This window comes from Emys orbicularis, chromosome 2 (genome assembly GCF_028017835.1).
Source record: "Emys orbicularis isolate rEmyOrb1 chromosome 2, rEmyOrb1.hap1, whole genome shotgun sequence".
Lineage (NCBI taxonomy): Eukaryota > Metazoa > Chordata > Testudines > Emydidae > Emys > Emys orbicularis.
The window spans coordinates 107,075,954-107,089,194 of NC_088684.1; the positions used below are offsets into that span (position 1 = coordinate 107,075,954).

General features: G+C 41.2%; 1 protein-coding gene across 1 annotated transcript in view; it reads left to right on the forward strand.

Annotated features, from left to right (window-relative positions):
• The first annotated feature begins 2,077 nt into the window (after positions 1-2,077).
• GPLD1 (glycosylphosphatidylinositol specific phospholipase D1) overlaps positions 2,078-13,241 on the forward strand; it is a 36,266-nt gene continuing 25,102 nt past the window's right edge. Inside the window, exons 1-4 of the mRNA XM_065399281.1 lie at positions 2,078-2,195; positions 5,315-5,370; positions 8,149-8,227; positions 13,036-13,133. Of these exons, the coding sequence (XP_065255353.1) occupies positions 2,078-2,195; positions 5,315-5,370; positions 8,149-8,227; positions 13,036-13,133 (351 nt within the window). The remainder of the gene's footprint in view (positions 2,196-5,314; positions 5,371-8,148; positions 8,228-13,035; positions 13,134-13,241) is intronic.

Consider the following 13,241-nt stretch of genomic DNA (forward strand, 5'->3'; position numbering starts at 1 on the left):
ATATGGCCATTCTTATATAAAAATTAATTATAATATGATAATGATTAGTACAGAAACTCCCAAAACACCAGCCAAAATTGATCACTTGGGCAACACAGCTTTGTCTGCTGGATACCTAGGCAGAGTAGGTGAGTTCATGTAAATACAGTCTGGTTCTGAAGCCTTCCTCCCAACCCTGGCTCATCATTATCTGTCAGGGAAGAGCTCATTCAGACCTTGCTTACAAATCATAATTTTAAATTATAAGGTTGGCTAACATTGCTGAAATGAATGTGCCAACATTGTCAGAAATAACAACAGCTGTGTGAGGAAGCTAGTCTTTGTTCATACTTTTCAAACCTATTATACTTTTTCAGGTAGAAGTATTTTATCATACATTGTATATGCTTTTAAAGTGTGTATTAATGTTTCAATTTCAATTCAAATTTCTAACCAATGACAAAATGGTAACACTGTTGTAACTAGTTGACCACTGGGGGGTGTTGGGGAAATTCAGGGGGGGTGTACAGCCCCCTGGGGGGATGTAGGGAAGGCCCGGTTTCACTGAATTAAGTCTCCTGCTGCAGCACCTGAGTAGGTTACATCAAAGAGGAACTGCAGTGACTAGGCATTTGGATGCCTGTGCCTTTAAGAACTCAGCCCTGGGAAGCCCATGCTGAGAGGTGTGGTCTGTGGGAGGGGAAATAAAAAAAACCCTCTGCTCCCCCCCCCACCCTATTCTTTTGACCAAACACTGGTGTCTCAGTCCACCGGGGTAACTGTTACCCCCTCTGCCCCTCCCTGTGCCGGGGTTTTGCCCTCTGCCACCCTCTGGCTTAACTCTGTCTCCTTCCCCTCCCCCCATCCGTGATTTTGCTTTCAGCCCCTATCCTAACCCTGCTTCCAGCTGCTTGACCCCCAGCCAGTCAATTTTCACCCCCTGCTCAGACCCTGGCCACCTCCCTCCTCCGATTTCCCCCCTTTGCCCGTTTAACTCCTGTAAAAAGCAGTCAGCAGAATCTTATGGCTAATAAGGGCAGGGTGAAGGGCAATGGCTTCAGCAGATGTTAGTGATCATGCTCAGTTTGTGTGAACATGCAAAAAAGCCCCTCTGATCAAATAAAAAGGCCCCTCTGCCCACCCACCCTATTTTTTTGGCCAAACACTGGTGTCTCAGTCCACCGGGGTAACTGTTACCCCGTCTGCCCCTCCCTATGCCGGGGTTTTGCCCTCTGCCACCCTCTGGCAGTGCCTCACCCCTAGACTTAACTCCATTCATATAAGTCTCTGCAAGATCTGGCCCGAAGTGACTTTTTCTTAGGTTTGCGGCTTTGTGACAGATTTTAAAATGTGACCAACTTTGCTCAAAGTCTTGCGAAACTTTTGACAAACCTGAGCCCCAGTCCTACTGGACTCCATGCAGGCACCAGAAACTGAAAAAACCCAGCAAACACTTTTACAAGCTGTATTACAAGAGCCCACTCAACTCTTAGTGGAAAACAACCTAAACACCAGTTTTACAAACTTCACTGGGTTATGGGACCTAAACCACAGAAACTTACATGCCAGTTGTTGGTGGGAGGAGTGGTAATAAGTTCTGTGGTTTCTCACCTCAAGCCTCGTGAAACTTGTAAAACTGGTATTTATGTTGATTTCAGCTAAAAAATACCACTTTGTAATATTGTGTTAGTCTTCTATAATAGTTGATGTAGCTGCACAAGACAGCTGTATGCCATACTACAAATATTTTTGAATGACCCTTTTTATCTTACAATGATATCTCTATTTAAAATACAGAAGTGCAGAAGATCAAGTAATAGAAGTTACCCTCCCATAGTCTAGAAATGCCACAGATTTCAGGAGGGAAACATCCTGTAGTACAGATTTCTTTTGCCTTTGGTCATAAAAAACATCCACTCTGATGTAAAAGATAAGTGCTGATAATGATTAACATCAAACTGGAAAACGGGGGCATTTCAAATAACCTGACAGTTTAGCCTCTGTGTCAGCGACATACTTGAAAGGAGAGAAATATACTGTAACCTAGATTTCAAAGGTCACAGTAATACTGCCCCAAGCATTTTCAAACCCATGATTTATGTGCCAGTGTATTAGCAATATGGATGGTTGCAAGGTTTGGTCTGTTCTGCTGATTATAGTTTACAGCCTGTCCCAAAGATGTATGCCATGTGGTATTTCAACACATATTGAAATAGGTAAGATACATACAAAATATGCATTTTAGCATAATATTTTAAATTGCTTGCAAAGGAAAGTGAATACAGGATTGGCTAGAAAATAGGATCACTGGAAAGTGAAGGACAGTGATCATGCAAATTCCATCTTTCTTAGACTAAATAGCAGATAGGAATGTCTGAGTATATATCCTGTCTGGAGCTTGTGCTGTAGCACTAGTTTTCCTGTTTATTTTTATGTTAGGTGTTTAAATCAATGTGAATTCTTTTATCTTCTAAAATGTGTGCATCATGTAATTGGAATGTTTGTATTTGTGTCTATGGATCTTATACAAAAATGGCCTGGTTAGCAGAAAGAAGAGAAGAATTAGCCTAATGCTTAACTTCACCAATACTATCATCTTTCTGATCACAGAATATGGGATATTTAAATTACAACTGATTTTCTAGGAAATAATTTATGGCTTATTTATATTTCTAAATGTTCTTTGTTGCTACATGGGTGTCTTAATTATATCAGCTTTCTCTGTTCAAATTGTTTTTAATAATATTGTACATTTTCAAAGCACTGTATATTAACTTCTTTGTAAAATAGGTAGTGAAGTATGATGCTGAATTTGTCATATAAAAATAAAAGTGCCAAAGTCTCTGTTGTACTTTTATTTGAGGTAGGTAAATATCCAGTTAAGCTAATGCCAAATAACATTATGCAACACAGAATCAAGGAGAGATGGGGCAAACTGGGGTGGAGGGCAGGGAAGAGGAATCATAAATATTTTTGTTTGGATTTTTAAATAAATTTATTTTATTGCATCTGCTTTCTGTAAATATTCTACCAAATGAGTTTACTGGCAAGAATATTAATGGAAACAGTGAATTTTAAGTGAATGTTGCGGAATATTCACTCACAACAAATTTTTAATTCATAATTTGTGAGTACTTGCACCAGAAATCCTGACTCTTAGTATTCATCTTAACCAAATACGGAATAAAAACATAGCATGTGGCCTTTGGCCAATCAAACTTCTCAAATTTCAAATATTGAATATTTGCAATTGTGAACAAGTTACAGACTAAGATTATGCACAGAATTTATTCAGGGCCAGGTTGTGCCCTCTTACAGTGTGTAGTACTGTAGGCTGGATCCTGCAAAGACATACGCAGATGCGTAACTTTGTACACCATGAGTAGTCCCGTTGAAATTAATAGGACAACTCATAGAGCATAAAGTTAAGTAGGTGCATACGTCTTTGCAGGATTTAGGCTAAAGGTGCTTACTGTGAATAAGGATGGCAGAATCTGCAAAATTGAGATAATTCCAATCTGCTTGCAGAAAATTCAGAGACAAAATTTGACAGATTTATTCCAAATTAATCCACTCATTCTAATCAAGGACAAAATTGATATATTTTCCAAATTAAAAAAAGGCTACATTTATTTAACCCGTTGATCATGATTACCTGAGTAATGCTCCTTTTAATTCGCTATTGGGTCACAATTTATAACCATATTTTAGTTATCTGTCTGTAAATATCACTCATTGGACCCAATCTTTCTCTCACTGAAGTCAAGCCTGTTATCACTGAAGCAAATTGGAGTTCTGCCATTCACTTAAGTGGTGGCAGGACTGGACCCATAGTTAATAAAGATATCCAGTGCTAATGCAGGTAAAGACATTTCATTTCCTAAGCCATTTCTAGTTTACAGATCCATGAGTTACACTTTATAGAAAACAAACCTGGCAGAAATGGAATAGAATTTGATTTCATATAACACTTTTCATGTTCACATTTCTCAAAGGACTTTAAAATTAATTATATAGTCAAAATGTTGACTAAGTTTGGTGTAGGTAGCAATGCTTCCTTGCACTCTACTTGCTATGGCCATACAAAAACATGTGCATGGACAAACATATACATCTGAGTGGAGCTCCATTGACGTCCGTTCCTGAGGCTCTACCATTGTAAAGATCTGCCTGCGACGGCGTAGATCAACTTGCAGAATCAATATATTTGATTAATAGTGTGTATGGAGGAATAGAGGAAATAAATTGCCAATCCAAGAATTCCAGGCACTGGAAATTATATCTCTTCTCTGTTTAAAATATAGAACTAAGAAGGTGGAAAGGCCTATTAAGTCATCTTGTCTATTCCCTTGCTGATGAGAGATTGTTCCCTAAAGTATCTGTGTGTGCTTTGTATACTATAGTTTTAAATGGTCCAAGCTACATTAATAGTCAAAATGAAACCAGTATTCATAGCAAGAATTGAATAGCTGGTGGGTTTGCAGTTTGAACCAAATCCTTTTACAGAAAGAATATATGTAAATAAATTGTCTCCAGGGATTGTCACATTAACACAAGTCAAATGTAATCAAAGTTTGAACAATATTTCACTTTAAAATAGTGATGCCCATTTATTTTATTCTATAGTGTGATGCTTGCCTAGTAAGTACTGCTTGGCAATGTGCATGCCTAACTGATCGATGAGTAAACACTGTCTTTACTTTGCTGACTGCAGATTTTTGTTTTTCATGTATGGTAAAAATTAATCAAGTAGTTAAACATTAACAATGGGTCACAGGTTATATCTGATTCAATACCTTAGGGGAACAAAGAAACTTAAATGGTATGTCTATAATAAGAATTAATTAAAATTACAAGAATTACTTTCAAACTCAAATTCCAAGTAGCCTATCTAGTGGTACCTAGAATTTTGTGGAACATACCATATCAAAGCTGTGTGAATGAGCATTCCATTCCTTAATTGTGATAGTCTGGGCTCAGATGTAAGAAGACCCTTTGTTGTGTTACAGTACTAGGCTGGCCAATGCAGCTTGTGGTTTCTGGGAACTGGAGAGTCAAGGAGAACAAGGTCTCAGTCTGTGTCCAAAAGCATCAAAGAAATATCATCTTTGCATTTATTAAAACCGAGTACCATCTATTTGCTATGAGGAGAGAACATGTCATTTACCACATGGGAAATGTCAAGAGGAGTGATGTGCTGTATGCCAATGCCAGTTGTGTTATAAGTACACTTCAATTCATTCTAGCACCTATATTTTGACAGTACTTCTAATGAAAGCTGGGCCTAGCCACGATACTTTTAAGTTAGTTTTTAATATTATATGTTGTTTTTCAGCACACCGAGCTCTGGAATTTTTCAGTAAACATGAAGGGAATGTTAACTATAGAAAGGTAAGGAAGCATATTATTGTTTAATTGCATATATGTTGTGACAATTTCCTCTGCCCACTTTTTGTCTAGCTGTCAATCTTCAGACAGTGAGCTCATCAGATTCACGCCTTTTCGGTGTGGAAAGTGCTTTGCCTATGTTGCACGCAACCGGAAATAAATACATAATAACTACCATTAGGTATACACTGTGTAGTTGTACAGAATTTTTTCTGCTTGTATTCTTGCCAACTGTCTTAAATTAATTAGCATTCCTCTTGAGGTAGATGTCTGGAGGAATTAATCAATGACTCCTGGAATGGAGATTTAACAACAAAAACAAGTAACAAACAAGAGTCAAGTTTGTGTTTTCATCAGCCACATGTAATATCACTTAAGATGAGAGAAAAGGTTTATGTAATTATAGCACACTTCTACAGCCTTACCGCAGCCAGAAAAAACACTTTAAGCATGTGCTTCTCTTTAAGTATGTCTGAGTAATCACATTGAATGTGTGCATACATACTTGTATATACAGTAAAAGCTTTGTTATCTGGCATGTTGGGGAAATTGGAATTTTTGATTAACTGGCACTCCCCGTTAACTAAGGCCTGGTCCACACTAACCCCCCACTTCGGACTAAGGTACGCAAATTCAGCTACGTTAATAACGTAGCTGAATTCGAAGTACCTTAGTCCGAACTTACCGCGGGCCCAGACGCGACAGGCAGGCTCCCCCGTCGATGCCGCGTACTCCTCTCGCCGAGCTGGAGTACCGGCGTCGACGGCGAGCACTTCCGGGATCGATCCCAGAAGATCGATTGCCTGCCGCCGAACCAGGAAGTAAGTGTAGACGTACCCTTAGAGTTACACTTACCAATGGAATACCAATTTTCAAATAATTAGAATACAATAAAATGAATAAAGTAGAAAATAGTAAACAGATACTCACCAATCCAGTAGTAGTACTGCACTGCAGAGTGGTTGGTTTCTTGAAGCACTTAGGTGCATTCAAGTAAAGTTTTCTATGCAGTAAGTTATCTTATGACACTACATATCACTGGGCAGCACATGACGTACACCCACATCACTAAAAATACACTTAGCACTAAAACTATGCTGAACATAATTTAATCTTTCTTTGATGATTCAGAAGGCACTTCAGGCTCATCATTATCAACATCAGTTATCATTGTAGATGTAGAAGGTTGGGCTGAATCTGTAATGACCCTATGACACACTCTGGAAGCTGCTTTTTTGAATAAATCCCTGATATCAGCTTGCTTACTTGTCTTCGGCCTCTTTTGCATATGAGTAGAGTGCAGAATGTGCAATTGCATAACCTCCTGGGCAGTATACTAGTCCCGCTTACTAGATTGAAGATTTGTATTGGTAGATATCAGTAATGCCGGTTAATAGAGCTTTCTAGTTGATAAAAGTGCCGGATATCACAGCTTTTACTGTAGTGCATTTAAAGTGCTTTTGGTATCCTTCAATGCAATATAAATTTTATTATTTATATTTAGGGCTGTCAAGTGATTAAAAAAATTAATCGCGCGATTAATCGCACGGTTAAACAATAATAGAATACCATTTATTTAAATATTTTTGGACGTTTTCTACTTTTTCAAATATATTGATTTCAGTTACAACACAGAATACAAAATGAACAGTGCTCGCTTTATATTTATTTTTATTACAAATATTTGCACTGTAAAAAACCAGAACCACCAAAAAAGAAAATCAGCCTGCTGGTGGCATCTGACTCAGATGATGACAATGAACATGTGTCGGTCCACACTACTTTGGATCGTTATCGAGCAGAATCCATCATCAGCATGGACGCATGTCCCCTGGAATGGTGGTTGAAGCATGAAGGGACATATGAATTTTTAGCGCATCTGGCACATAAATAGCTTGTGACTTGGCTACAAAAGTGCCATGCAAACACCTGTTCTTGCTTTCAGGTGACATTGTAAACAAGAAGCGGGCAGCATTATCACCTGCAAATTGTAAACAAACTTGTTTGTCTGAGTGATTGGCGGAACAAGAGGTGGGACTGAGTGAACTTGCAGGCTCTAATGTTTTACATTGTTTTTGTTTTTGAGTGCAGTTATGTAACAAAAAAATTCTATATTTGTAAGTTACACTTTCACGATAAAGAGATTCCACTACAGTACTTGTATGAGGTGAATTGAAAAATACTATTTATTTTATCATTTTTACAGTGCAAATATTTGTAATCAAAAATAATAATATAAAGTGAGCACTTTATATTCTGTGTTGTAATAGAAATCAATATATTTGAAAATGTAGAAAAACATCCAAAAATAGTTTAAAATTTTCCATTGGTATTCTATTGTTTAACAGTGCGATTAATCACAATTAATTTTTTAATCACAATTTAATTTTTTTGAGTTAATCGTGTGAGTTAACTGCGATTAATCAACAGCCATATTTATATTATTTGGTCTTTTCTCAGAATACTGGTTTTACTTAAGTGTCTGTCCACTATTTTATTTTTTGTTGTATAATGTGAAGATTTTTTTGTTTTGTTTTGTGTGTTTGTTTTTGAAATCACTACAATATAAACCAGTTAGTTTAGACTCTTTTTTTTTCCTGCCCCACCCCTAATCTTGTAACCTGAAGTAATGTATTTGACTATTAGTTTTACTTTGGCAATATCGTGCTGAAGTGTAAATGTTGTCTTTGACTCATTGCACCTTAAGTATTCACTATAACCTTTTTCTGTCGTCGTTAATTGTATTCTGATTTCTTGTTCCCTCATCCTTTCCTCTCCCAGTTGTTACTAAACCACCAGGATGCATTTCAGGCTGGGAGCCTTTATCCTGATGCCTTTTATCCTGTTATCTGCAGGAATGGTAAGAAGAGGGTTTATTATAGTGGAGCTGTAGTTAAGGTTAAGAACAATTTCGGTTTAAAGCTAGACTTCTAAATGCTCTAAAATCTGTGTGGTTACTCGGATTGCTTTGAAATTTTGTGGCTTCCTGGAGCTCTGGGTAGGGATAGTAATCCACATTTGGGGTTATTTGAACAAGGGGTTCCTGAGACACAATCCTCTGAAAGAATCAGCTCTTAAGATTCACAGATTCTATTAAGTTTTTGGGCATGCCTGGCTTCTAAAGTTCTCCTGGCGTAATGGGACACGAAAGGGAGGGTGAGCTGGAAATGGTGGCAGAGGTGGGGGGAGAGACACTGTATTAGGTGCATGCTGGGCCTGTCTAGTTTTGGCCCGTTGCCCTCTCCAATCAGTCAGGAATGCCTCAGCTTGATGCGACACCAGTGTTCTTTATTTACAGTTGTTTTCCCGCCACCACTTTCCAACTATGTGCGAGTTTCGCACCCAACTTTGCCAAGTGCAGGCCTGGCCAGCAACAGACCAGAAGGCTCCCAGCTCCCTCTGTGCCTGTGTCCCTTTCTCTTCCCCCCACTCCTCTGGTTTACTCCCAGCCTTTATAGCCCTGGCTAACGAGGCTGGCAGATGCTGCCCGTTACCAGGCAGACGCAGGTGTAGAACTGATGAATGAAATTGTTTTTAATTGTTCACTTTATTAATGTAACTTCATAAGTAAAGTTTTATAAATGAAACAATATTCATTCATAAAACCGGTTACCCCAATAACTGGCTAATTAACAGTTAAGATGCTTGTTAAGAGCCATAGCTGTTCAGTCAGCTGCCTTTGTAAGTTTCACTATCAATCCAATTCCTGTTTAAATCACTGAGGGTACGTCTACACTTACCGGAGGGTCCGGCGGCAGGCAATCGATGTTCTGGGATCGATTTATCGCGTCTGGTTTAGATGCGATAAATCGATCCTGGATCGATCCCGGAAGTGCTCGCCGTCGACGCCGGTACTCCAGCTCGGCGAGAGGAGTACGCGGCATCGAAGGGGGAGCCTCCCTGCCGCGTCTGGACCCGCGGTAAGTTCGGACTAAGGTACTTCGAATTCAGCTACGTTACTAGACCTTAGTCCGAAGTGGGGGGTTAGTGGGGACCAGGCCTGAGACTTGCACTGTTTCAGTATGTCGATATGCAAACTAGACACAATCAACTCAGGGCTAAATAGGGATTGGGAATGGCTGAGCCATTACAAACATTGAATCTATCTCCCCTTGTAAGTATTTTCACACTTGCTTCTTATCAAACTGTCTGTACTGAGCCATCTTGATTATCACTTCAAAAGTTTTTTTCTCTTACTTAATTGGCCTCTCAGAGTTGGTAAGACAACTCCCACCTGTTCATGCTCTCTGTATGTGTGTGTATATATATCTCCTCAATATATGTTTCACTCTATATGCATCCGAAGAAGTGGGTTGTAGCCCACGAAAGCTTATGCTCTAATAAATTTGTTAGTCTCTAAGGTGCCACAAGTACTCCTGTTATTTTTACGGATACAGACTAACACGGCTGCTACTCTGAAACCTGTTTCAGTATTGTAACTTCTGTTCACCATTTATTACACTTGCCTACAGTGTAACTTCTGTTCACTGTTTGCCATCCATTATACTTGTCTATATTGTAACTTCTGTTCACTGTTTGCCATATTGTAATTCAAACCCCATTTTAAAACGCTTACTCCATTTTGTAAGGGCTTGCTGCAACCTTCATTTTTGCAAACCCTGCTGTAATCTTATTAGTTTAGTTTAGATGTGTGAATGAGGTATGTATGGATGATGGAATCAACCTCCAGCCCCAGCCTGTCCTAATTAAATAGAGTTCAAACACCAATGGCTGAAGATGCAGACAAGAGCCCTAACAAAGTAAGAAGAATCCACCCTAAAAAGAAAAGGTACAATAGAAGGAAGATCAAAGCCAGGTCCCAGGCTGAAAGTCATGTCTGCAATTGACAGGTGATCAATCACCAAACCTGGAGGCAGCGTGACACAGCAAGACCTATAGACTCTGGATTCAAACTAAAGCCTACAAAAAGAATGGGTGAGATGGAAAACTTTGGAGGAGGGTAACATTCTGCTGCCAACATGGAAGGGCATCGGTGCATGCCCAACAGAGACCCAGCTCGTCCTTGTGCCCGGCTTTCCTGGCCAGTTAGCTGCCACAAGCTACGAACCCAAGCTGCAAACTCAAGCCACAGACTCAAGCAGGACTGGTAACTATGCAGCAGCTGCAGAACATCTGATGGATGTGTGTGTGTGTAAATGTGTGTGTGTGTGTGTGTGTGTGTGTATATAGGTATTAGGTATAATGTGTGTGTATAAGGATTAAGATATTAGTTATTGGTCATAAATCAAATTGTTATCATAATAAATGTGGCATCTTTATCTTGTCCCCTTTAATAAGATCCTGCTAGTTTTTATTGGTATAACACAGGGCTATCCAGCCAGCCCCAATCCATTCCCCTAGATTGGGGCTGGAGTGGCAGGGGCTGATTAAGTGCTTCTCACTCAGCACCCTGTCACAGACACATACTAGTCTTCTCCTAAGTTAGGTCTACACATTACTTCAGTATAACTTTCGTTGCTCAGGGGAGGGTGAATAATCCACACCCCTGAGAGATGTAAGTTACACCAACCTAAGCACCAGAATGGACAGTGCTATGCCAGCTGGAGAGCTTCTTCCGCCAACATAGCTGCCACCTCTCACAGAGGTGGAATTAAGCTGACAGAAGAGCTCTGTCCCGTTGACTTCCAGTGTCTTCACCAGAAGCCCTACAGTGGCACAGCTGCAGTGTAGACATAGCTTATCTCATGACTGTTTGGGGGCCTATCTGAAATAAATTTGAATCCTAAGCCTTTTTTTTTGGAGAACGAAAGTCCATATAAAAAAATTACTACTACAATTGGCATTATTGGTACCAATAGCTAAGTCTTCCCATGTTTCTAATTCATCTCCCCTTAAAAGTGAAAGGAAAATAGTAGGCAGTGAAATCATCCAGGAGACCCTGTTGATTTTGTTAGCATTTATACATAAAATCATGTTCTTTTCATCCATCATCTTTCCGGATTCTAGAAAATCTATTTGCTCTCTTCCTCCTGCAATAAAAGAGCTGCACTTGGATAGAATTCAAAGTTACACTACTAGGCACTGTAAAATGAATTCCCAAAGCATTACATAGGCACACTGAATTTGCTCTCCTGGCTCAGTATCAGATGAGACCAGACAGGGGTGAAAGTAGAAATAGGGACTTACCAGTACGGGGCTGGGTTGGGGCCGGCTCTGGGCCCCGGAAGGGGCGGGACCTCGGGTGGAAGGGGCGGGGATAGGGGGGTCAGAGCCAGCCCCGGCCCGCTCTGTATCAGTAAGTGCCCTTCCCCTGCTGCTACCCCACCGGGGTAGCAGCTGCAGCCAGGGCCTCCGGCAGCAGTTTAAAGAGCCCAGGACTCGGCTGCCGCTACTGCCCCAGGCCCTTTAAACCGCTGCTGGAGCCCTCAGCTGCTGCTGCTACCCCAGGGCTCTGGCAGCAGGGCTCCGGGGGCTATTTAAAGGGCCCGGGGCTCCCCTGCCTCTTCCGCCCCAGGCCCTTTAAAGAGCTGCCGGAGCCCTAGTGCTGGAGCCGTGGGGTAGCGGCAGCGGGGCTCCGGGGTTTATTTAAAGGGCCGGGGCTCCCACTGCCTCTACTGCCCTGGGCCTTTTAAATAGCCCCCAGAGCCCCACCGCTACTCCAGGGCTCTGGGGGCTATTTAAAGGGCCCAGGACTCCCCTGCTTCTACCACCCCGGCCCTTTAAATAGCCCCTGGAGCCCTGGGGTAGCGGCGGCGGGGCTCCGGCGGCTATTTAAAGGGCCCAGGGCAGTAGAGGCAGCGGGAGCCCCGGCCCTTTAAATAACCCCCGGAGCCCCGTTGCCGCTACCCCAGGGCTCCAGCAGCGGGGCTCTGGCGGCAATTTAAAGGGCCTGGGGCTCCAGCCACTGCTGGGAGCCCCAGGCCCTTTAAATTGCCGCCTGGGGAAGCCGGGCCACCCCGGTACGGTGCACCGGCTCTTGCCGGTACGCTGTACCAGGGCATACCGGCTTACTTTTACCTCTGAGACCAGATCTGAATTGTCCAAGTCCAAGCGAGGCCAGAGATTGATACTTAGGGTGACTAGATGTCCTGATTTTATAGGGACAATCCCGATATTTGGGGCCTTTTCTTATATAGGCTCCTATTACCCCCCACTCTCTGTCCCTATTTTTCACACTTGCTATCTGGTCACCCTATTGATACTTCAGACGAAGACCTAATCTCCCCACACAAACCGATAATATACCTAATCAGTTTTGCAATCTTGTACACAGAGATGATGGCTGTGTCCTTCCAGACCCCTGTGGCAGTCAGCTCATGCCCTGAAGCATGGGATTTTGATTTTCCTGGATTCCCCACTAGCTTGTCTTACCATAAAATCCAGTGCATTCATTTGGCCACCAGCCTCTCTCTTCACTCTGCTAGACTTCTCCCCTTAAGGTGCGATATACTTTTCTGTATCTCACTTACTCATAAACCATGAGGGCAGAGGGGGGTTGGAATAAGGGTTTCACATGTTTCCATCAAAAATACGGCAGGTAAATGTAGTATCTGTTTTGACAATATAAAATATGCACAAGTGCTTTTCAGTGACTCTTGGTACAATAAAATGTTTCAAAAGTAACCTTCTTTGAATGTGCAATTGAGCAGAAATCTAACGTGTGGAGCAGTTCAAATCAAGGTATAATTTTGTTTTTTGATGTTGCAGGAATATTCCATTATGTTTCTGAAGACACTCACTGGGCACCATTTCTCAACACTAGTATCCATTACATCAGGAAGAAGTATCCTCAGCCTTGGGAGGAGGTAGGAAAACCCCTTGAATTTACATGGACTTCTTAAAGCCTCCACCAACCATCTTTTTCACCTAAACAGTATTGCCAACTTCAAAAGATTAAAAATCATGAGTTGGAC